Source organism: Macrosteles quadrilineatus, unplaced genomic scaffold (assembly GCF_028750875.1).
Source record: "Macrosteles quadrilineatus isolate MER2022 unplaced genomic scaffold, UCM_ALF_1.0 Scaffold_54__1_contigs__length_841927, whole genome shotgun sequence".
NCBI lineage: Eukaryota > Metazoa > Arthropoda > Insecta > Hemiptera > Cicadellidae > Macrosteles > Macrosteles quadrilineatus.
In genome coordinates, this window is record NW_026542647.1 from 101,123 (window position 1) to 128,178 (window position 27,056).

The 27,056-nt window shown below is 35.3% G+C and overlaps 1 protein-coding gene across 1 annotated transcript; it reads left to right on the forward strand.

Annotated features, from left to right (window-relative positions):
• Positions 1-491: 491 nt before the first annotated feature.
• LOC129006005 (small glutamine-rich tetratricopeptide repeat-containing protein alpha-like) lies at positions 492-27,056 on the forward strand. The gene is made up of 7 exons (XM_054435092.1): positions 492-650; positions 5,010-5,225; positions 12,070-12,185; positions 14,713-14,862; positions 15,269-15,511; positions 24,576-24,644; positions 26,003-27,056. The coding sequence occupies exons 2-7, from the start codon at positions 5,010-5,012 to the stop codon at positions 26,190-26,192; spliced, it is 984 nt and encodes a 327-aa protein (XP_054291067.1). The 5' UTR covers positions 492-650; the 3' UTR covers positions 26,193-27,056.

Sequence of the window (27,056 nt, forward strand, 5' to 3'; positions counted from 1 at the left end):
GTGTCGCCAGCCGCCATGTTTGCGTGAGGTGTGAGTTATAAGAAGCCATATTATTGCTATGGCTATTATTATACTTGGCTTAAAATACCTACTTTGTATGGTCGCCATTTCAAAGAAAATTATTAAAGTATTAAAAGTATTCAAGTATAACAAAAATACTCACTGCTATACCAACCTAGTTATAAGAAGCCATGTTATTGCTATGGTAAGAAAACTTACTGCTATACCAACCTAACAAAATCAGCGACTCGCTTTTAACAGACTTCTGCCATGGCAGTGCTACCTCCAGTTATAATTTTAGCTCAGTGGTTATCCCAGGAACTATTCCAAGGCCTTTTGTGCATGTGGAAGCAGAGTTGCACGTGGGTATAGAACGTTGAGTAAGACAGGACACAAGGATTGAACTGAAAGTCAGTGAAAGTGGATTATCGGAACCGGAACACTGGAATTGAACGGAACATGGAACTGACTGAAACACTGAAACCAGAAACTTTGAAACTGAATCAATTTTTCGATTAGAAAATAGAATTCAGTCTTCGTCTCTTACTCTTACTTAATTTTGCTAAATCAGCAATTATTCAAGTCGTTTTTAGTAATGGTGATTCTGTTTACTTATATCTAGATCTTTTGGTTCAAGTTTTATTTTATAAGTGAGTATTTAGATTAAGTATTATCTTATTATAATACTTCAAATGTTACCATAGCTTACTGCATGGCAACACATTAATGACAAACTAGGCTTAAACCTATTTTGGAATTTGAAATTATGGATGCGTCAACACCGATGAAGTCATATATCTTCTTACGTGGTGATTTATGAATTATCCCTTTCCTAATAACTTTACAATTTGAGTTAAAATATGGTTTAGGCTTGAGGTGGATTACTTTAATAACTTGAGGCCCATGGTAAGTTACCGGTATCTAAAAAGTATTAGCCTAACTTTAAACACCCTGGTCAAACATGGCGGCCTAATTTATACCGGATGACTAAGTTGTCCACCGGCAACCAGTTCTTGTTTAATCCTAATATGTTATATCATTGTTACTATTGATGACACCACCTTTTTAGCCACCTAAGTTAATACTGGAAAACTAGTCCCACCCTAGACCAGTGTCTAGGCCTAATCTCAATCAAATTTAGTCCCTGGGTAGGCTAGGACTAGGTCTAACTAGACTAAATAACTTTTGCTAAGTTTAGGCCCACATTTGCCTGAAGAGTTATTAGGCCTACAATTTTCAATATCTAACTTAGCCTATGTTAGTGTCAGCGAATTTGAGAGTTGCCAATGTCTGATCTAAACCCTGTTCAACATAGGTAGGCTACAAGCTCTCGGCCTACTACAATAGGCTATCTTCAGTTTAAAAGCCTATTGAGCTCCTTTCTAGCAATTAGCTATGATTGTGTTATGTTATGATTGGTTTTCTATTAAGTTTATACCCGTAAAGGGCCTTTCAACTAGAACTTCGATCAATCAACACTCATGTAGGCTACCTAACTTAATTGCCAATAACTTAAGAACCTCTTATAGGCCTAGGCCTTTGAATATTTATCGTAACTAAATTTTTACTTATTAGGTTCTATATGTGTTACGCAGCAGTTAAAACAAATATAAATTATTCAATAAGTTGGGCTAAGTTTATGTTTATTACTTCTAGACTTAACCCTTTGCACTCCGACCTCCTATTTTTTGGACGTTGTCCAAAAACTCCGTGGTCCGATCACTTACATCGGACGTCAGCAAAATGTCCTGAAAACTCCGACGTCCGAAATATCGGACATCAGTAGAATCGATCGTACTGGCTATAGGCTATAAATAGTCCAAACGCGCTAATATTATGACATAGGCTATTTGTTAGAAAGAGCTGTGAAATATTACTCTAGGCCAATGCCTTTTTTTCTTCATACGTAATGTAGCCGTAATTTTTGCTTGTCATCTTTTTTTTCGCGGTGTATGGCGCTGGCCGGCTGACGCAATCCAGCTGTCCTCCAGTTAGTGGGAGGTCGGTGTTTGTTTGCTGTTTGCATTGTTGTTGTTTAGGTACTGCTAACTTAATTTCTATTTACGGTTGGTTTTTTAGTACAATTTTAAGCTTTTATATATTTTAAGTTTATAATGCAAGATTCTGACAGTTCTGATGAAGATAGGCCTATTTATAATAACAGACGACAATCACAGGTTAGTGAAAATGCAATGTTCAGAAACGTAGTGGAATCTTGGTGTTGGTGTTTACGATGACTTGAGTGACATTTTTTTGGAAAACATATCAGATTCTGAAACCTCTGATTGTGAAAACGAAAGTAATGTTTTGTCAGGGTTTGATGATGATAGGCTACTGATGAAGACCCTAACTATATTTTATCAGAGGAAGAGAAAGTTCAGATGAAGATGCTCAACCTACAAAATCTCTTGATAGAAATATGCCTCTTAGTAGGCCTAGTGACATAGCTGAAAGTATTGAGTTTGTAATTTAGAATTCAGGTAGGCCTAGTCCTAATTTAGCTTCAAATGGTAGGCCTAATCCCTCAACTAACCAATTGCATGATACCAATAATGTAGGTTTAGTCCTAAATGTCCTTGAAGAAAATGTAAATGAGTCTCTTTTGAACAATGAAGTAAATGTATATGCACCCTTTTTTAACTTGGATCTTCTTATTTGTATTTTAGGAATAGGAGTAGTAGGAATAGTAGTAATAGGAATTTCTTATTACATCTTCAATCGTAGCATGAACTGTATTCATGCTACGATTGAAGATGTAATAAGAAATTCCGAACGTTGCAAAACCCCTAACCCTGACCCTGATATTCCACCAGATATGGACCCTAATAAAGAAGAATGGGAACCTGTCCATGAAAGTGATGACCCTGGAATTGACCATAACATTTTATTTTCAAACAACCTGGTCCAAAGCACTGTCCTCCTCGTGATTGTGGACCGATTGATTATTTTTATTTATTTTTCACGGTTACAATCCTAAAAAAATTTGTAAGAGAAACAAGCAGGTATGCTAATCAGTACATCAAATCACATAGACATAATTTGACTCCTAATTCTAGAGCCCATAAATGGAGACCGGTAACACTAGCTGAAATGAAGGCATTTATTGCAGTAATTCAAATATGGACCTAAATAAGAAGAAACCGACAATTTAGAGCTAAGTTACTGGGCAACCTCTGACTCCCAATATACTCCCTGGTACGGAAAGATTTTTTGCCGATCTCGATTTGAAAGTAGGCCTATTATTCAATTTTTTCATATGGTAGACAATTCAAATTTGCCTAAAATTGGGTAGGTAGCCTGGATATGACCCATGTGCAAAGAAGCCCCCGCTAGAAGCCATCAACAGACTGTTTAGATTGCACTATACACCACACCGTGAGTTGTCGGTAGATGAAAGTTTAATCGGAACTAAATCAAGGCCTCAGTTGTTGCAATACCTCCCAAACAAACACCATCACAAATGGGGTGTAAAAATATGGATGCTGTGTGATTCCATTTCGGGGTATTGCCTTGCGTTTTACTGTTACAAGGGAACCAAAAGTACCTACTGGGCAGAAAACCACTACAGAGAACCAAAAAACCTGCGATGTATTAAGTTATCGTATTAAATATCGATTAAGATTCAATGATATAGATTCAGTTCCGTATATCGTTTCCAAAATATATGTTTAATTCCAATGTAAACAAACATGGAATTGGGTAGTGATCTGTTTACAAATTGTATTGATATTTTAAATGTAAACATCGAGTTGAGTTACTTATGATTGGTTTACGTTTTTGAATATATAAAACTATCAATATTCAACCAAAAGCAGACTGGCAATATAACTTCACGTCCTTTAAGGTGAGAGATAGGCTATTCTCAAAGGTGATTCACAAGATTGTCAGATGTTAAACCACTTTTTATTGGCCTTTTTAAAACCATTTTAAGAGGTAGGCCTAAACATTTGGGATAAAATAAACAAGCAACTTCATCATTAATTTTTTATTGGTTTTTATTTAAACTTGTATCAGATGGTAGCCTACGATACAATTAGGCTAGTTCTGATTGTTTTCCTGTCTCTGCTCTGCTCCTCCTCGTCGTTAACAGCCAAGTATAGTACCCATTTCTACCGACTACTTTCCCATTCTTGCTGGGTAATTACCCATGAATTACCCTTTTACCCGTCTAATTATCCTTTCTCCCCTATGATTAACCATGTTTTATCTCCCCCACCTAAAATTCTTTAAGAAACTTGTCTTATTGATGTCCTAGAATAAATTAAAAGTGATTTTAGAACATCATTTAAGCTGGGGTCTGGGTCCTTAATAAGTACAGTGAAAACGATTAAGATAGCTGACAAAACGTGATCGGAAATGGTTGCAGTACTGCAACTAAGTTGACCCTTTGCACTCCAGCCAAAAATGTTGGTCCTAGCCAAAAATGCCGGTAATTTGCCGGATAGTACTAGCCACAAACTCCAGACATTTTTACTAATTTTTGTAAGCGTTTGGTAAAATTTATGTAGCACTAATGATTGTTGAAAACGCAAAATGAAATGAAAATGTCGGGAATATTCAAAAAGTAAATATATTCAACCTCATTCATTTTTACTAAAACATGTCATGCAAAAGTCAATCAATCATGCAAACACAAGACAAAAAAACTATTTACAAACAGGAATTATTTGGCACATTTATGTTCGCTGTTGCAAACACCATGTTACCGCTTGGGGTTGGTTTTATTGAATTCCGGTTAATATTTAGGACAGGAATTGCTTTCCCCCCACTTATTATCCACCAAAACTTCATTTTATTAACTTTTTACACAATTTCACACTTTGGGAAAAGTGTTTAAGCTGAGGTCTGGGTCCTAAATTTTTTGTAGGATTAAAAACCTTGTGACTTACGTCCGTTAAATTCTACAATGCTTGGAAACTGGAACTTTTAAAAGATGATCGATTTAAGTTTTCATGGTTTCCATGGTAAAAGTTTAGTCATAACTTAGGGTTTATTGTGTTTTGCTGTAGATGGCAGAAGCAACAGATGTGCGTAAACTGGTTTACGCTATAGTAAAGTTCCTGAAGTCGCAACTAAATGACGGTGGCCTGTCAGGAGAATGTGCAGAGGGGGTGGAAGTTGGAATTCAGTGTCTTGAGGCAGCTTATAACATTGATTCGTCAGAAACTTCTCTGGATGTGCCTTGTGGTCTCAAGCAAATATTTGACAAGTACCTAGCAGAAATTGTGAGTATTATAGGCTATTTAATAAAGAATTATTCCAATAATGTGTTTGGATGTTAAAGCTCATTTTATCAAACAGTAAATGAACTAGCTGTTTTACCATATCTAGAAATATATTTACTGTCCTTCAGTTAAATTATTGCTAGGTGATAATGATTACTAAACTAATGATTAGTAAACTTACAGTTAACCAAACTTATCAATTACATGATCTGCAAAGGTTCTCCTTAACCTTCCGTTGGGCGCATTGATTTTCAAACACCAAAGGGCGCTCACAGAAGTTACCTCCGGGAGTACAAAAACTATACATTGATGAGTAAAAACATTTTAATAGCAATAAAACTGTAATAAAAACATTTTTTATGAGTTATTAAGTTACACTATTACTTAAGTTGTAAATCAAACAGAAAATGTTATAATAAACATTAAAAATACTTAAGTGTTGTGGATAAAAAAGACTTGCTTTTTGAAACATATACAGTACTATCGTATATTAGGAAAAAAATTGTAATAGTGTATGACATAAAAACACGTATGGTCTAATGAAAATAATCATTTGTTACAAGGACAACTCATTGGATCAAAGCTCTTAGACAAAAATTGCATCAGTGTATGACATAAAATCACCTATGGTATTGTAAAAAAAAAAAATCATTTCATAAGGACAACTGACTTTGTCAAAGGTCTTACAAAAAATCGCAACAGTGTTTGAAATAAAACACCTAATATCTAATGAAAAAAAATCATTTGTTAGAAGGACTACCAAATGACTACCATTTTGTCAAAGCTTTTTCCTGAAAAAAAGTTCCCGAACAAACGCACCATTAGGTCTTTCCACTAAATGAGGTAACTTCCGTGATGCGCCCGTTGGAAGGTTAACCCTTTGAGCCCCAAGTGCCGATTTATCGGCATGTCAATATGGTGCTGAAAATGACACAGTGCCGATAAATCGGCACCCCAAGGTCATGAGCAGAAAGACAATATGCCGAAATATCGGCCATCTACTATTTTATATAGTACAGCGCTATTTTAACGTATTTTGTGCATCAGAAAACGTCATTGCGTAGCCAAAGCATAAATAAAATATGTTACAAGTAATATTTTGTAAATTTTTATTTTATATAGTACATATTATTGTTTCTAAAACGATATCGGCAGGCTGTGTCGTCTGTATCGCTCAGCTGTCTCATGAGTCAGCAACTCTGTTGATTTGTTGTTGTTTGTTATTTGAGTAACTGCCGGTGTTTGTTATTGTTTTGTTACGTGGATACCGTTATTTTTACTACAGATTTGTGTTGTTTGAAGTTTATTTCAAAAGTTTTATTATTCTTTTAGTGAGTTTATCAAAACATCATAATGGTAATCAACTATGAACTTAGTTATCAACTATGAAACAACTATGAACTTGACGTAACTGCATAAGTATTTGGGTGCATGCTATAGCCCTTGCATGGACATGGAAACCTATTTTCATAACTAACTAACTAACTTAGGCCTAGTTCCTTTCTATAAGTTCTTTATCCTTTATTTCTTGCATGTTGACTGTTTTTATTTGTCTCAAATATGAGTAAAAAAAGAACTAGGGCAGAATCTCCTGTTAGTGAAAACACACTGTTGAATAATATTGAAGAAGCTGGTTTGAATGTGATTTCTGATTATAATAGTGACAATTCCGATGAAAGTAATAATATTCTAAGCAGTTCTGATACTGATTCTTCTTCAGATGTTGTTGATGACACGGATGATGATCCCACTTATGATCCAGTGAACAGTGATATTAATGGTAGGCCTAGGCTTAGCTTCTTGTCAGAACGTAGGCCTAACTGGTCCTATCACTTATATTCAGGGCCGGTTTAACCCATACGCAAACTAAGCGGCCGCATATGGCGCCACGAAAAATTGGCGCCGTGGTGCCAACTGCCAATTTCTTTTTTTTAGTGAACAACGTAATTTTGTTTATTTTCGCTCAGAGTTAAAGTATTCAAAGCACCACAATAAAGGCATTTATTCTGTTTGTACCAACAGCATATGAAAAATGCGTAAATGTGTACAGCACTACAACTCAAGGACGTAATGCCATTTGTAGTTTCGATTTGTAGTGAGCTGACGCTCGGCAGTCGGCAGCGTACTACAGCGCGCGGCGCCTGTGGGTTTCATTTCATGACTCATGTTCTGAACCACATTCTGATGTCCTGAACCAGATTGATACCAACTCTGCAATTAAAGAATTTGCCAAGATCAAAGCTAGGAAAATTAATTTTTAACTGCTTAGAGCTTTTGAACTGTTCAAATTGATAATTTTGTATTCTCTTTTTGTCAAGGTAATAAATTTGGTTTTTCATGTTTTCTTCATGTTTAATGTGTTCAATTAAAAATTCCTCTCTTGTCATCTATCTACACCTGTTTTTCATTGTAATAGGCTTTAACTTATATCGTATCCAAGTTATCCTGTAATAGTATATTACGTTTCTAGTCCTGAAAATAAGTGTTTACCGGACGAGTGTGGTCGTTCCCGTGCGAGACGGTCGAGTACGGGATTACCATACGAGTCCGGTTAACACATTTTTGGACAAGTTACGTACGATAGTTATTTACGCCATACTACTAAATCTGTACAAATCCTTACATATTACCAGTTACCACCAACTAAAGGACTAAAAATCACTAGTCATAACCTTTGAGAGAGGTTATGATTTTGTTTATAATCACTCATTGTCACCCAAATACAGTGTAATCAGCTGATTGGTGTCTGGTAAAACACATTACAGTACAGTAGTACGCAATGAAACCCCATTTGATTAAGCTGGCAGCAAACAGCTGTTTTCTGGACTAAATCCTTGTGTGGGAAGTTCGTCAAAATAGTGTAGTGTGGCGTAAATTGTTTTCACATTTAGAAATAAATTGTTAACTTAGGTCGTGATGCTCTTCAAGCATGACGTCACGATAGAAGACGGCAATGACGTAGGTATTTATTTTCCAAGGAAAGATTAAAACAAGCAGCTGATCACAAACGGCAAAAATTACGTCATTGCCGTCTTCTATCGTGACGTCATGCTTGACGAGCATTACGGCCTGTTTTTTTAGTGTAGCCTTGGTTTTGCTAAAGTTTATACGATGAGTAAAAGTGTAAAAATGTTAAATTCCTGGGAATAATAAACAGTCTTTTATTGCAAGTATTCTTCTAACCTAAACTTATAAAAAAGTTCTTCTCAAAATCTTTGGGAAAAATTTCACAAATAGAGTTAAGTAATGTTCATGGGTTGAGGGTGGGGTGGTGGGGGGGGGTTTCTAAGTGGCGCTGATTCGGGTGTTCGCTTAACTCTGAAAAATTCCTAGAACCGGCCCTGCTTATATTCATCTGATGAAGAATACGTTGATGACGTTGCTCCTTTTGATCAACTGCCCCAAGGGTCCATGAATCCTGAAGATACTGAAACTGCCGTTGCTCCTATTGATGAATTGCCCCAAGGTTCCTTGAATCCTAATCCTGAAGAAACTGAAACTGTCACTAGGCCTATGTTCACTGGTACTCCCCCTAATCATACTGTCAGAGGTGTTCCGCAAAGGCAAAGAGGTAGGCCTAGTGAAGTGTTAGTCGGCCTAGAGGTAGGGGAAGAGGTAATATAAATACGCCAAGTGGAAGTGGTCACAATCTGACAAATAGGCCTAATAGGAGTAGGCCTCGTCCTCCTGAGCCTGAATCAAGTGACTGGGATGAGGTCAATGATGAAAATGATCCAGGACACCAGCATTATTTTGCATTTGATGAAGTCCCTGGTGTTAGACATTGCCCTCCAAGAAATTCAAAACCGATTGATTATTTTTTTCTATTTTTTACTCATAATTTGCTGACAACGTTTGTAGTGGAAACCAATAGATATGCTGCCAATTACTTTCAATCTCTAGATCATCCATTGTCACCTCAACGTACTCTAAGAAGTTGGGTAAATTTATCAATTGAAGAACTAAAAGGCTTCCTTGCAGTTATATTTAACATGGGAATAATCCGCAAGCCTTCAATTAGAAGCTATTGGAGCCAATCAAACTCACTATCCACTCCTTGGTTTTCAAAAATGCTTACCCGAACCAGATTTGAACTAATTTAAAAATTTTTCCATCTAGTTGATTCAAGCAAACTCGCAAAACGTGGGGAACCAGGCTATGACCCATGTGGGAGGTTCCAACCCCTGATTGATCATTTGAACCGATTATTCAAGTTTCACTATACACCCTCTCAAAAACTTTCAGTTGACGAATCCTTAGTAGGAACCAAGAAACGAATCAATCTAACCCAATATCTACCAAAAAAAAAACACCACAGATGGGGAATCAAACTCTGGGTCCCGTGTGATGCTGTAACGCACTATTGCATGTCGATGTCATGCTACAAAGGAGCTAAGTTCAGAGACGCGGAAAGTGTTGAGCAAGGCCTTGGATTCTATGTTGTAAAAAAGCTTCTAGAAATTTCAAACTGTTTGAATAAAGGCTTTCACCTGTTCTTAGATAATTTTTTTACCACTCTCAGACTTGCAAGATTTTTGTATTCTAAATCAACCTGGTTAACAGGAACCGTTCAAATTGACAGACAAGGAGTTCCAAAACCTTTACGGGGTAAATATGAAGTTGGAAAAAAAACATACCTAAGGAAAGGACCTGCTTTATATATGGCATACAGAGAAAAATCTACCAACAAGAATCAATTTATATTGCTATCAACGAACAGTAAGGCTGGAAATGTAATGTACACTAAACGTAGAAGCGGCAAAGTCATTATAAAAAACAAACCTACTATTGTTCACCAGTACAACAACGGAATGGGAGGAATAGACGGAACCGACCAAATGCTGTACACATACTTGGACGAACGAAGATCAATGAAGCCTTGGAAAAAGGTTATATTTAACATATTTGGACGTATGATGCTGAATTCATATGTTCTTTATAAACTGAACACAGATTCGCCGCTCAGTCGTGTTTCTTTTATTTCAATGCTTATCGATGAACTTTCAAATTCTTGGCTACAAACAAAATTAGGAGTGGTTGGAAATGGAGGTGGAGGTGATGCTCCAAAGGGAAAGGGATTTGGTTTAGAAAAAATACCTGATGGTAAAGAAAAAAACTGTTCCGTCTGTAGTGGCAAGAAAAATCCAGAGGGTAAAAGACGAAGGGCTCGGACAATGTGTTGCATGTGCAAAGCCGGCTTGCACGCCGAGTGTTATAACAACCATCGATGTAACTAATCACATAGTTAAAATAGGCTATCACCTGTTCTTAGATAACTTTTTTACCACTCTCAGACTTGCAAGATTTTTGTATTCTAAATCCTTCAGCTTTTTGTCTAGGCCCTACTGTAAATTCTTATTTTCTTCTTGTTCTGTTACAGTAAGTTCTTGCATGATCTAGATTTCCTTTTTTACTTTGTACTAAGCATGTTTATGTGTTCAGCTTGGGTTCTTTTTGTAAAATCACATATTTAAAATAGGCTATTAGGAAAAATCCTTCAGCTTTTTGTGTAGGCCATACTGTAAATTATTATTTTCTTCTTGTTCTGTTACAGTAAGTTCTTGCATGTTCTAGATTTCCTTTTTTACTTTGTACTAAGCATGTTTATGTGTTCAGCTTGGGTTCTTTTTGTACAATAAAGCCTAGTGTTAGTCGAAACCATAATAGGCTACCTATATTTTTGTCAAACTGTAAAAAAATCATTCAACTTTATAAAACCATGATATATATGCATACCAATTGTTTCTGCTATGTCAAACTAATTTCCAGCATGTTCTGTATATTTGACTTTTTATGTACCATCATGTGTCATTTGCGTTTTCAAGGACCTAAGCGCTAACTTAGACGAGGCAAATACTATAATTTTTTTTTAAATTTAAATTTTCTTTATCTTTTTAAAAACTAAGCTAAGTTAGTTAGTCTATTTATCTTAGTTCATATTGTCAGGTTCTCTCACATTTAATTATTGCATGTTCTGAATGTCTCGCTTTCCAATAACTTAGATTGATAGGCTACTGTAATGTTCACCCATGTTGAAATAACAGAAATAAACTTTTTCCTAAAAAATGTCATAACTTTTTTATTTATTGATATTTTTGCACAAACTTTTCAGGAACTACTTATAATTATATACTAAAAATTAATACAATAAATAATTTTAATTAAGTTATTGCTTCAATGTGGTTTTTACTTCTTAAAATGCAATTTAAAAAAATACACAAATATATTTTTTTTTTATTCTAAAAGGTAATTTTTTTAAATTATTAAATTTTTATTTTTATTTTGTTAATTATTTGTTGCTTAGCTAATAAGCTAAAAGGTTGTACAAAAACCAAGTTTCTATCTTTAAAATGAAAAAAAGTTACAAGTGTTTCTATAGTAACCTGCAAAATTGTCTATTTTCGCCCTGTCATCCTCAGTACCGCTTATTCTAATTGAACCTGTCACCTTAAGAAAATTATCCAGAATTTCCTCAGGGCTCAAAGGGTTAAATAAAAGCCAGCACGCTATTTGACTAAATTAAGAAATTGTCATACTGATCAATTATGTTTCCAAGGATTTCAATGAAATCAGTATTAAAGTACAGCAGTCTTAATCTGCAAGCAATACGTCCCCAATTTTAGTCACTGACTTGATTGTCAATTATGGACATCCACTGCCGCCAACTTAAGTGAAAATGTGATAGGCCTTCTGCAGATTCCTATACGAGTCAACAATTAGGCTTTTTTCTATGGCTACATCAGGAACTAATAAAACATTGTTTAGTGGAGCTGAAAATGAACGTGTCTTTTTTGTTTACAATAATCATTTGTAGTTAATTTTAGGGTATTTTTCTGCATTTCAGGAAAGTGAGAAAGAAGCCTCTCCAGAAGATAAGGCCTCAGCTGAACGTTTGAAGCAGGAAGGCAATAAATTTATGAATATCCAGCAGTTCCAAGATGCAGTAGCTTGTTACACTAAGTAAGTTTTTAACACTTTATTAATAATACTGAAAGAGCTGGTTTAAAACATACAGTTTTTAGTAATGATAAAGTTAAATGTTGAGACAGACGAAGTTAATTTTGTGGAGGATAAGTAAACTGCTGTAGTTTGCTTGCTTATGAACATATTTTGATCAAATTTGGAAAATATTTTTATTTCTTACTAACTATTAACATTTTACAAACACATTTTTACCCTCCCTGTTGCAGCAAACCTAAGTACTCATTAAACTAATTCTATTTAAATAGGGAATAAATGTGATATTTTTAAGGAGACATTTTAGTGTAGCCTAAATCCAATCAGGAGAGTGGAAATTCGCTTAGTCTGCAGGTTTGCTGCGGTGGGGGTATTCTGCAATTTTATTGTCTATTTGATATAAAAAGTTATTTTCATTGATTTTATTGAAAAAAGTTTTGGTCTTGTAGCCTACGTTATGTAATTTAAGTTTAAGAATTTTAAGAAGTTTAAGATGATCCATATCCAGGATTTCCTTCAAATTCCAAAATGAAAGATAGCATTGATTCTTTAAACAATCTATTCAGCCCAGATCTACGTTCCTAATATAAAGATCTGTGTAGTTTCTAAGGTCATAAGAGTAATCTATTATCTTTGATCAAAAGTAATTTCAGTGAGCAGTGCCGGATTTAGGGTACTTGCGGCTCTAGGCCCTATTACTAGAGCGGCCCTCCCCCTTTGGTGGAAATTCCTTGCGATCGCGGAAGTAATCGTGAATATTGCCTAAGCATCAAGAGGACATCATCATCGACACTTGTGATCGTGGATGAAATCGTGGACATCTCTCCCAAACCAAGTCAAAGCCATCATAGGTTTCCGTGACCGTGGCAAAATCGTAAACATCCCCCGCGGGCTGCAACAAAGGGACATCATCCTTGACACTCGTGACTCCGGCGAAATCGTGATCATATCCCATGAGCTGTGACCTTGAGGACATCATCACCATCACCCGCGACCGCAGTAAAATCGTGAACATCTCTCGCAGGCCGCAATCACGGGGACATCATCATTGACACTCGCGACTGTGGCAAAATCGTAAACATCTACCGCGAAGCAGCAATTACGGGGACATCATTATTGAAACTTGCGATCGCGGCAAAGTCGTGTTAAAAACATCTCCCATGGACTGCGATCATGAGGACATCATCACCGTCACCCCCGGCCGTGCCGAAATCGTAAACAAACATCCCCCTCGGGAAACCATCATGGGGACATCCTCATTGACACTCGCGACCGTGGCAAAATCATTAACATCTCCCGTGATCCGCAATCATGGAGACATCATCATCGACACTCGCGACGGTGGCAAAATTGTTAACATCTACCGCAAAGCAGCAATCATAGGGACATCATCATCGACACTTGCGATCACGGCAAAGTCGTGTTAAAAACATCTCCCGTAGACTGTGATCACGAGGACTTTATCATTGTCACCCTTGGCCGTGCCGAAATCGTTAACATCCTCCATCCTCCTCGGGAAGCTATTACGGGGACATCCTCATCAACATTCGCGGCCAGGGTGAAATCATGAACATCTGCCACGGGCCGCAATCACGGGGATATCATCATCGACACTCGAGACAGCGGCTAATTCTTGAACGTCTTCCACGGATTGCGATCATGAGGACACATCACCGTCCCCAGTGGCCGCGGCTAAATTGTGAACGTCTCCCGCGGGACGCAATCACAGTAACATCATCGCCGGCACCCACGGCCCGGGCAAAGTTGTGAACATCTCCCTCGGTCCGCGCGAAGACATCATTATCATCACCTGTGATTGCGGCAAACTGGTGGTTTAAAATAAATTATTTTGTATCTAAAAAAAATTGCTTTAATCAATCCCCTTTTGCTTGCGGCCCTAGGCTGCGGCTAGTGGTAAATACGGCACTGTCAATGAGGGTTTTAAAATTTGGTCAAGGGATCTGACTTAAAATCAGATACACCGATTTATAATGTGTCCTTAAAGTTAAGTGCTACAACAGGCTACAACTCAATTTTTGTCAATTAATTACAGTCTGGTTTAGCAATTACTTAAAAGATTACCTGGAGGACATAGACATGGTAGTGTAGGCCAGTTATGGCTGCATCTACCTACTTAGACCATTGATCAACTAATGCTATCGATTTCCACATTATGGTACAAAACTGTTCTAACTATCCATCAGCATGTACATGTTTCGAATCTGTGATGGTTCATCAGCAGCAGCTAAGACCCTTTTAAAAACTGTCTTTTGTTTAATGTTTGTGTGAACTTGATTTTTTTTTTTATATAGGCCTAATTTAATAATTGTATATGAAAGCGTCAAACTTCTCGCAATGTTATTACTTAGACCATAACAATTTTAAAAAAGGTCTTTCTGCCTCTTGTTAAAAGTAAACCTATTACCAATAAAGCTGATTGAAAAAAATGCTTCTATTTATTTACTGATATTTGTTTATTGAGTAGGTAATGTTTTAAACAATTTTAGCAATAAAAATTTCATTTTTCTAGAGCAATTAACCTTGATCCAAAGAATGCTGTATATTATTGTAATCGAGCTGCTGCTTCCAACCGACTCGGAAATTATGAAAGTGCCATTCAAGACTGTAAGACTGCTCTCAAGTATGACCCCTCTTATAGCAAAGCCTATGGAAGATTAGGGTAAGCTGTGTTAATGATTGAGTATTAGTTTTGGTTTTGATGTATTATGTTGGCAGGGAAGGTTATGTAGGAGCATTTAAACTGCTTAAAAGTGTTGAATCCAAAACATGCTGTATCAAAATAAATGTTAGAACCTCTCGTGTAAAATAATATAAAGCCATATCTAATACAGTGATGTTTTCTGTTGAAACTTGGGAGTTAAAAAAACTGATGCGCTGTGGAGGAAATAGTTTCAATAGTCAATATTAACAACTAAAATGGGAAATTGAAAGATAAGCTTTTCAGTAAATTGAAAATATAGTGTTTGGTGACAAAATAAGTTTTTTTGAGATTTTAGTTTCAAGATCCTATCCCCATATGTTAGTAATAACTACCGGTAACTATGTTGTTGTTGTTGTTTGAACAGATTGGCGTACGCTAGCTTGAATAAGCATCCGGAAGCAGTCATGTATTATAAGAAAGCTGTTGAACTGGAGCCTGATAATGAAAACCATAAGACTAACTTGAGAATGGCAGAAGAGGCATTGAGAAATGCTCCTCAGTCATCACCGATGAATTTTCCTAATTTGGACCTGGCCACGATCTTTACCAATACCAACATTCTCACTATGGCCTCTCAGATGTTATCTGAGCCCTCGATGCAAAACATGTAAGTATTTATATTTATTATATATTCTACAAATTCTAATCAAGTTGTAAGAAATTGGTGCTATGAAGAAAAATTATCAAATCCCAAAGCAATATGTTCTTGAAATTTCTGTGACGGACTTAAAATCTCTCAAAATCAATCTGCAGGGATTTACACTTGCCTGTGATTTATTTGAGGATTTCCGGGCTGTTCAAAGTTAGGTAAAATTAGTGATGTGCCGGTTCCAACGGTTCTCGGTGAATTAACTGGGACCGAGAACCATTGGAAAGTTGTTGGTTCTTCAGTCTGAGGTTCCATAAACTACTGTACGTTTTTTTTAGTTCTCAAAAAGATTAGTTAAATAATTTGATTTAAATGATTAGTAACCATGACAACTTGTTGAATAGGTAGATGAAGGGTTAGCCAAGAAAGAATGGAATAAAGAAGAGAATGAATAATGATGGTTTTATGTTGTTATCTTTACCCCCTTTTTAGGGGTTATCTTATGTTTTATAGGTTTACAAAATTATTGTTTTCAACTATGGAAATATCAATTTATAATTATCAACGTGATTCTCTTCTGAAACAGCATTACCGGATGTGTAATAAAGGTCAATGACCTAAAATATCATTATTGCGCAATGTTGTATTTTTATATAAAAATGCAAATCATGGCATTAATTCTAATTCGAATAATTTTCCTGGTCCCTAGCATTTCACACAGGGTGGCTAGTGACCTGGAAAACCTGGAAATGTCAGTGGGAAAATTCAGGGAATTTTGAGATAAGTCAGGGAAAATTGTAAAAGGCTTAAAATAATTTTAACAATTGTTAGGAAAGGTCGATCTGGTGAGAGTACGTGTGCCGTGTGGGTGAAAACTAAGAAATATGTCTGTGTACAGATAAATTTATTCAGTGACAAACAAAATTGCAGGCATTCAAAGAATTCTAGAATTTGCAATGCAATTGTACACTACCTCCTCAGGGAGGCACCTGCTAGAAGTCTGAAGAAAATCATAAAAGTATGCCTAGGTCGATATGCAGTATGCACACAGTGGTGTAAGTACAATGAGGCAGCCGGCGGCCCCCCCCCCTGGTATATGTGGATGCCCCCGTACCAAAAAGATCACCTCTCATGTTGTTTTTGTTTATCTCAGCAAAAGCCGTGGTCGCGGCAAAATCCAAAAACTTGTGGACGTTCTTTCATCGCTTCCATTGGCCATGGAAACATCGTTATCGTTTTCCATGATCGCCGCCAAATCTTGAATATATCCTTCGTTCAAGTAGACGTCGTCTCCTGCGGTCATTAAAACTCATCATCGGTTTCCGTCATCGTGGCAACACATTGTTTATCATCCTTGTAGACATCATCATCGTCTCCCGTGATCACAAAAACCATCTCATCTTTTTCCGCGACAGCAGCAAAAATCATAATTTATTCTTCAGTCTTAAAGACATCATCCTCGTCTCCCACGGTCATGGAAACAACATAATCTTTTTCTGCGATTGCGGCAAAATCATGGATATATTCCGTCTACCGTGGTTACAGAAACAACATAATCTTTTTCTGCGATTGCGGCAAAATCATGGATATATTCCGTCTACCGTGGTTACAGAAACGACATAATCTTTTTCCCCGGTTTGCCAATATTGTTAATCTTTTCTTTTGTCTTCTAGACATTATCTTTGTCTCCTGCGGTCACGGAAACGATGTCAACTTTTTCTGCGATTTCAGAAAGATCATGAATATATTCTTCGGTCTTGAAGACATCATCTTTGTCTCACGGAGACAAAGTCATATTTTTCCACGATTGCGGCAAAATCATGGATATATTCTTTAGTCATGAAGACACTATCTTTTCCCGCAGCCATGCAAACAACATCATCTTTTCCTGCAATTGCGGCAAATCGTGAATATATTCTTCAGTCTTGAAGACATCATTTTCATTTCCTGTGGTTAGTGTTGTGCGATGCATTGACATTTCTATTCGATTCAGCGTGCATCGAAATCCCGATGCATCGATTTGGTCCCGATGCATCGATTATGTCCCGATGCATAGATAAAACTAATTTTGGCCTCTAAAATGAGTTTTAGATAGGGATGTGTCGATTATCGATACCACCGATACTTGGACGTTGGTATCGGTATCAAGAATTAATTGCCAAAAGTCGATTCTGACACCGACACCCGACAGGGATAGATATTAGGGGTGGGCGAGTACTCGACTGTTGAGTAATTACTCCAGTAGTTGGCAATACTCGACAGTCGAGTTGAGTAGTTAAAGATACTCGTGACTCGAGTCGAGTAGTAGACGTTAAGCCGATTTCGTTATTTTCATTGATATTTGACAAATAAATAGTAAGTTAGGAAAATGTTTAATAAATAGTAAGAAAGGAAAATGTTTGAGTTTTATTTAATCCCTTAACCCCTTTAAATATTGACATACTAGGCCTACTAATAATCGGCAACCTAGACATCGCTTGCGTCATCCATTTCAAAGACAGCGACAGCGCCGACAGCTGAGCTGACACTGGGTGAGGGTGAGTGGGTGATAGCCAGTGAGTGGTGTAGGTGTGCGAGTGCGATGCATCGAATCCCGATTCGATCCAGCATGCATCAAAATCCCGATGCATCGATTACGTCACGATACAGCTCTACTAGTAAAAAGGGATGATTCGATTATCGTCATCGATACCACCGATACTTGGACTGGTATCGGTACCAAGACTCGATTGTCAAAAGTCGATTCCGATGATACCGACATCTGACAGGGATAAATATTTTATTTTAACATTTATTTACTGTATAGCTACAGTATTAGTTTTGTAATCACGGTTAACAATTTTCATAGCCAACTTAGAAACTATCTAGTTCAAAACAGCGACGGTGCCGGTGACATTGTTTAGCTTCAGCATTGCACAACACAATCTACGAATCTACATTTCAAGATGTCAGACTCAACTCAAGAGACAACCGGCGCGCGAATGTCCTGCCAACACGAAATTAATTATACTAAACAATGTCTGTTTCAATAAGTCAGACATTAAGATGTATTATTTTTATTTTTAGTACAAAATAAATAACCTAAACACGTCGAAATTTTCAGTTTATTAATCCCTGCATTATACGCATCATTAGAAAAATTATATTCAACCATTAAACTTTAACATCGTCGTATGGTTAGGCTTGCTTTATATTGCGCCAAAAAGTAGATCCATATTTTGATCTGTACTATCTACCTGATTAAAGAGTTTAGTGAAGTTTTAAGTGCTACTATAACATAATGTATTTATTGAAAAATATTATAAGCCTTAGTCCGTGTCGATTTTGTAATGTTAAAACAATTGGTGAATGTTGACAATAAAAGTATGTAACAACAGTTCTCATTGGTCAGGAGGCGTCAGTGCACTACCATGTCAGCCAATCGACTTTTGTGTTTCAATGGAGCAAATGACGATTGCTTTGACATCGTTTAATGTTTTATTGTGGGTGGAAAGGGTAGCGATAAATATCGTGATTCGAGATCCGATATGTAGGACGTGTTTGTTTATAAATAATGAGTATTTAAGTATAAAAAACTAGGTTACAGACAGGTTCAAAACTTTGATTGTTCCGATCCATTGTTGACACCCCTACACGGAGGTTATAGTGACGTCGTGCATAAGGGCCAGGCAGGCCGGTTCACAGTGAATCCACTCTGCCGAACCTTGTTCTTGGTATAATCGGGAACATAGTCAAACACTTTTGTTACTAAATAAAACTATGAAATGTTTTTTAAAAGCACTCTTTTGGTCTTTAGGAGATTTTAGTCTCAAAACATAATCTTTATTGTAGGCTAAAAGTAGGGATGGACGAGATTGGATTTTTAGTTCGAGACGAGACGAGACAAGATTTTTTATTTCTCATAAAATTTCGAGACGAGATCGAGACGGAATATCCCTTCTCATACACAACGGGAAATGCACGTTCAAAATTTTTACCTGATTTTGTAACATTGTTAGATGACTGTTTAAATACAAAAATAATGATAATAGGCAAGAATATTTACAATCTTTTATTAAAAACATCAGCATAACATTTTTTTATTAATCACGCCTAACTTATTAAAAATGCCTACGATTAGGAAACAAAGTGATATCAGTTAGGATAGAGTTCAACTTATCCTAAAATAAAATAAATCATAAAATAAAAGCAATATTAATTTTTATAAAATAGTTACTTGTTTTGACTTTTTATAGTAATAAAACATTCCTCACACTGCTTACACTTAACAAAACTTCTCAAATGTTATTAAAGTAATATATTAAAATAATTAAAGTAATATTTACATTTAAAGAATTAATTAAATAAGAACGCCTTCGCAAAGGAAACACAACTACAACACGCTCCTGTATTGCGGGTATTGCATTGACTTTCTGCAGGCGTTCTAATTTTTTTTTATTTTTTTTTTATTTTTTATTCTCGTCTTGATAAAAATCTCGTCCAAAAAGAAATCTCGTCTCGTGTGACGAGATTTAAAATTTCCCGAAAATTTCCCGAAATTTCGAGACTTGACCATCCCTAGCTAAAAGTAAAACCTATCTATTGCCATACTTTGCTCCACAGACGTCGACATAGGCTATTATGCAATGTCTTTAAAAAATACCAGGGTTTCAGTCAAAATACTTTTGTAAACATTGACAATGTGCTGTTTTAGCACTGTTCATTCCTTGACCACGATCGTTTTTTCTCACTAGTAGAGAAAAGACTCTCCTTACAAAATGTATTTGTAGGCCAAGATGTTTGTAATTTTTTTAATGTATAACTGCAATTGCTTTTAAAAAGAAATACAAAAACTGACAAATGACTTAGATTAATACTGAGAAGAGTTTTTGTGGCAGTGACGTATGTCTCTTGTCTGCTCTTCAAGTTCACACATCTGGACTTCTTTAAAACAATTATAAGTGATAATTTTTATTAAAAATAAATGAAAAACTGTTGACATTGTCAAGGAAAAAAAGTTGAGAAATAAAAGTGTTAAAAATTTTGTTTGATTAGTTATTCTGTATTTCAATAATATCCTCATTTATGATTATGTTTTCAGCTAGACTTGGTGACTTTTTCATAGCTAAACAAATTTTGAAGATATATAATTAGTGAGAAAATGTCATTATATAGGATGTTAGTTTTTACTCACTTGGGTGAAAAAACTTACCTTACAAAGAGTATTTGTAGACCAAGATGTAGGCTAGTACGTAGTAAAAAAAAAAATTATAAACTAATGAGTTAACTAAGACAATTTCATGGAATTTCAAATAAATACAAAAACTGAGAAATGACTTAGATAAATACTTATAAGCCTATTTATAAATTAGAGGAAACTTTATTAAATCTCATGCTTTAGTCAAATTCAAACACGTACAGTAGGCCTATTTTAAAATAAACACTTAGTTCCATATTTTTGCAATTTTTTTGCAATTAATAATAAACCTTTAACACCAAAATATAAGTTTGATACACATACATATTGGGTTTTTTATATGGTATAAAAGTTTTTAACCAGGTCTATTTTTGGTGAATTGAGAAATGCTTTGTTCGTAAAAATGAAGATGGAATATATGTAAAATAAAATTGTTGATTTTCTCGTGAACTACTGGACTCGATACTCGAGTATTAGGGCTAATTACTCGACTCGACTCGAATCGACTCAAAAAAACACTACTCGCCCATCCCTAATAGATATTTTATTTTAACACTTATTTATTTTATAGCTATTAGTTTTGTAATCACGGCTAACAACTTTAGTAGCAAACATAGAACTATTTAGTTTAAAACAGCTACGGTGCCTCTGTTTAGCTTCAGCTGTTCTCTCTGTAGATGATAGTGCACAACACAATCTATATTTCAAGATGTCAGATATACTCAGACAATCGGCGCTCGAATGTCCTGCCAAAACGAAATTATACTAAAAATGTCTGTTTCAATAAGTGATGATTTCAATAAGTGTGGCACATTGGGTATAGTAATAAACATTGCGTAAAGGATTGTTGATTTTGTAATATAATATAATGATTGGTGAATGTTGACAATCTAAGATCAATCTAATAGATTGAAATGGCAACTGCCATTGCCATTTCTCCAGTGGTTGAAAAAGTGGACAGTGACCACAAAAATCTCTACTTTTGTGTTGTATATTTTATGTGTCTCTATGGACTTAAGCCTGCTTTCCTGTCAATTTCCTTAATAATTCTTGGCAAATGCCCTATCTTTCTATCAGATAAGATAAATCAAAGTATGTTACAAGAGTTCTCATTGGTCGACGCTGCACTGCCATGTCAGCCGATGGCACCCCCGTCATAGTAACATCGTAAGGGCCAGGCCGGCCGGTTCACAGTGAATCCACACTGCCCATTGCCCAGCCTTGCTCTTGGTATCATTGGGAACATACTTAAACACTTTTGTTATTAATTAAAACTATGGAATGTTTGTTAAAAGCACCCGAAGAAACATATTTTACTGCACAGTGCACACAATTCTTTTTACAATAGGGTAATGTAGGCTGTTATTTTTTAAAGAAAAATTTGTCGTCTAGTTGCACATTAACTTATTGAAAGTTTAATTGTATCAAACGTGCATTAAGGGGATTTTTGTCCCAAAGCATAATCTTTCTTGTAGGCTAAAAGTAAAACCTATCTATAGCCATACTTTTCTCCACAGACGCCGACTTATTTTAACTGCACCGTCATTAAAATACCAGAGTTTCAGGTTTCAGTCCAAATACTTTAAACATTGACTATGTGCTGTTTTTATCACAGTGTATTCCTTGTCAACGATCATTTTGACTCACTGGAGATAAGACTCTCCTTACAAAAAGTATTTGTAGGCCAAGATGTACGTAAACATTTTTAAATTTATAATGAGTTAACTTAAGTCAATTCATGCAATTGCTTTTACAAAGAAATAAAAAACACTGACAAATGACTGATAAGCCTATTTATAAATTAGAGGAAAGTTTATCAGATCTCATGCTTTAGTCAAATTCAAACGTTTATTTTAAAATTAACACTTAGAAACTTTTGTTTAGTAGAATTCTGCAAGCGACTGAGGGTGAGGGAGGGCATGTGAACCAGGCTTTACAACAAGGGCCAATTCTGCCAAACTTTCTCTTTTCATACCCCTTGTCCCGTTAGACGTTGGTGGGGAGGGGGGTACTTCATACTAAACACTCGCAGTAGAATTGAATTTTTGTGGTAGTGACACATGTCTCGTGTCTGCTCTTCTCAGCTCACACGTTGGCAGCTTTCGCGAAATTATAAGTGATAATTTTTTATTTGTCGTAAATGAGAGAAAAAATGTTGGCCTGTTCAAGGAAAAAAGTTAAGAAATAAAAGTTTTAAAAGTGTGGTTTGTTTCATTATTCTGTATTTAAAAGATATCCTCATTTATGAATGTGTTTTTAGCTAGACTTAGTGACTTATTTTCATTGTTTAAAGTGGAAATTAAGTTACCGTACATCATAAAATATACTAAATTTTATTTAATACAGGTTAAATACAGGGTTAGTTAATAATAATAAGGGTTAGGGTTGTTTTGGTATAGGCTTATTTTAATTGTTAGTGAAGTCTGGATTTCCGCACTGTGTGGGTTGCGGGGGTGTTGTTTACGCCACTGTATGCACATCAAATTAAAGGTCTTTATTAGACCAATACAATGCCACAAATGTGAGCTCAAAAGAAAAATTGAGTCAAATTAGCAGCCGTTCAAAGATTCAAAATTGCAAATTCATGTTATCTTTGATCAGCTGTCATTTTTGACTCGGTTGTATGATTGAGTTTGGATTTGTGGCATTGTATGTTACAAACAAAGACCTTTAACCCTTTCCTTTCGTATGTCGCCGCTACGACGACATTCACGTCTGACCGTTCCACATCGGCTTTTTTATTAATAAATCCTTTTTATATAGTGTTTGTATGTTTTGAACTTGTGTTGTATACACACTAAATGATTTCCTCATTCATTTTACATGTCCTTGGTAGCACGATAAATATGTATGTATTATTTAGTCAGCTGTGGAGTTAAGAATAAAGAAGTGACAATAGTAACCATGACGACCAAAATAAACAAATCTTTTGTAAAAATGTAATGTAACCCTTCTTGTAATGGCTGATTTGAATTAGTACAGTAACTAGATAACTAATGTTGATAAAGTATTTTACAAATACTAAAAATATGTTTTCTTTTTTTAAAAAGCCCCCCAAAACATATTTATTATTTTTTATAGTTTATTTTTTTTTTTTTCAAATTATGACCATACAAAAACTATTTTACGGTTATATTTATGTTTATTTTATGTTTTACTTGTGTACCATTTTATGTTGAATAAGAATCAAGCCCTCAAGTACAACACATAATTTATTTTAGTCACAATATGTAGAAAAACCCCAAAACATGTTCATTTTGCATGAAATTAAATGCAAGCTTATGGGACAACGAGGGGTCAACTAATCCAAGTAGAATGGGTTAATTTGAAATTAATTGAAATGAAATGAGATTTATTTCCTTTAGGCATTGTACAAATGCAATGGGCATCGTTAATATATACAAACGTCAAACACTATACAAAACTTAAACTAAAGAAAACCATGCGAAGACAGCACGCAAAATAGGCTTTTACTCACATTTTGCTTGAATGTCATATTGAATCGGTGCATATCGTATTTAAAGTGCATGAACTTGTGCTTACTCAAAAAAAAAAAAAGTTATTCTGTCTCCTAGTAGGAGACAGAAGATTAGAAGTCTCCATTCAGTATCAAGAATTATCTTTCACTGGCCGTCTATCTCATTACGACGCAGAGGAGATAAAATCACTGAATAATGTGTTAAAATTATTTTATTGCCAAGTAACTTTGTGTAAATTTTTGTAGCTCCATCCGTATTATTATTGTTTGATTAATTGTTCCAGGAATATTTTCCACCCTAAACAAAAAATAAAATTCATTAATATTGAACTTGAGTTAAATGAGAATTTAGAACAGATTATAATAGATAATTAATTAGAAAATCCTAATTTTTATGAATTACTTTACTTCTTTTTTAACTTTTCTAGGATGAGCAGCATTTTTTATGGTGGTGGAGGAAACCAAGAAGCAGGTGGCATAGAAGTTTTGTTGCAGGCGTAAGTTTTAGGATTTATATTGATAACTTATTTCCTGAAACTTCCATGTTTCTAGCGACTGACCACCCAAAGCTACCAGGTTTGAACTAGGGATGTTCAAATCTCACAATACAATCCTAAACATCTTATCCCAAAACTGTATTTTATTTGTAATTTTTATAAAATAAACATGGAATCTACTGCAAAGCTAAACTCTCACTATTATTTACTTTATTCTGAATAGATACTAAACTTTATGATTGATTTTCATAACTCTTAATGTCAGAATCGCAATAATGTTGTAACTCAACATGCTGTGATCATATTTTATGCGATCACATTAACAATAAATATTCTCTAAATGAATTAGATCCTGCACTAAAAATAGAATATGGACTTGAACACCCTTATTCAGAATACATTACGTTGAATGCCTTGAACATACAAAAGGTTTATGGTACTAGATATAGGCACAGGGTATACTAGATATAGATTTAACAATCATTTGATTCTCGAATCCAGTGGATAGAATCTATAGAATGTGGATCTATAATTATGATTTAGCGGATTTGAGATCAAAATTTAAATAGGGGTGGACGGGATTGAAATTTTAGTTTGGGAGACCTTGTCCAAGTAAGAAAAAAGTATTATGTTCGGGTTTCAAGTTTTGGTGTTAGATTTTTTAAGTTTTGGTTCTGAGGTTCGAAATTTCTGGTTTTGTTCATCACTACATAGTTTAAAATTAAGTAGCAGCTGACAGTCCGTTCTGCTGCGCTGATTCCTAAGTATTGGAGAACAATGGCCTTCATTTGCCCTTAGGTGGGATGGTTTCTCCATTAAACCTGTAATTCTAGCTGGATACTTTCCTGTGGTTTGGTAGTCTTCTGTGCTGCAGCTTTGATCAACCACTGTGATTTGGATATATCTTTTTCATCTTAGACTAGAAAAACAAAACTTTCAATTTTTTATCACAGTTTTTTTTATATCCTAATTACATTTCTTTTGCTTTCCCCGTCTATAAAAAATCTGCTATGAATAGCTTTTTCCTAGAGCATATCCAGAAATATCTCACCGTATTAGGTAGGTGAGCTTAGTTAAGAAATTCCAATAGCCTACATTAAACCAAGAACACTACTCTCTTGAAAGTGGGTTTTGGAAAATTAAAAACAAAAAAAAATCAAATTACTATGGCAACTGGATATTAGATGAATACAAAGCTTCTGATGTTGCCTTTAAGCCAAGACAACTCTCCCTTCCCTTCAACCAATAGCGCTACAGCATGAATTTGAAAAGATGCAATCATTCACGCTCCACCCTGTATACTTGTGTTAATTTGATTGTTCATTGACATTGATAAACAAACAATGTGTTTATTTTAGATCACGAGACCTGGCTCAGCAAATGGAGACTGAAAACCCTCAGTTGGTGGAGACACTTCGCCGCCATATGACTGCAGGGGGTGCAGCACCAGGGGTAGGCCCTGGTGGAGACGACAGAACTGGTGATAGTAGTGGGGATGGTGATCCTCTAGCCAAGGAAAACAACAAGGATCCCAAGCCAGAAGCATAATTATGTCTTATTCATACCAAAGGTTCTTCCTATTGCTTGCTATTGGATTTCATGTTTTATCGTTTGAGTTCACTTTTTTATTTTCCCAGTAAAACTTACATTTGTTGCCTTTTATAATTTATGGACATTTTGATTTTGAAGCAAGCATAAACACGTGTTAAGTTATAATGTTTTCCATAATATGTTATTGTTATTGTTTTTTTGTTACATCCTTGTTCTATACTCGGTTGATGCACAATGTATATTAAATATTAATTGAATTGTAAGCAAAACATTCACAGTTTTGATCTGTTTGCTTATTAGGATTTGAAGGCGATGTGGCATTTTTCTCTAAAACCGAAGCATGGAATTTTGTTTTATTTCAAGGAATGTAATTCAAAACAGTTGCTATGATTATGGCCGACTGAATAAAAATCTTTTGTTTAAAAACATGTAACTATCAATAATTTGATAATCTTAAGTATCAAATATTTTTTCACTCATACAATGCCGCATATTTTGTAATGTTGATAATCTTCAAATGGGTTTGTCGTTACTAAGAATTTAAAATCTAAGTTTTGTATTAAAGGTATTTGTTATGTTACTTCCATTAATACTGACATACTATATCTACCATACAAGAAAATGGATTTCAACGTCCTAACGATGAGTAACGTGATTCTACCTATCCTCAGTCTGGCTACGGATCCAAAATTTGAATAGCTCCTTTGAGAAGCTAGTGAATGCTGTTTCAGAATGGTATATCACTATTATTATTGCCACTATCTTAGCTTTGTATAGTGCCAGTGTTAAATATTTAATACTATTTTTGGATGTATGGATAGTGTAAAAAGTGTTGATACAGTCAATAAATGATTAAAAGTC

Coding starts and splice junctions, on each gene's coding strand:
- LOC129006005 (XM_054435092.1), top strand. CDS start 5,010: ATGGCAGAAGCAACAGATGTGCGTAAACTGGTTTACGCTATAGTAAAG. Junction 5,226..12,069: donor ACAAGTACCTAGCAGAAATT/GTGAGTATTATA, acceptor TCTGCATTTCAG/GAAAGTGAGAAAGAAGCCTC. Junction 15,512..24,575: donor GAGCCCTCGATGCAAAACAT/GTAAGTATTTAT, acceptor TAACTTTTCTAG/GATGAGCAGCATTTTTTATG.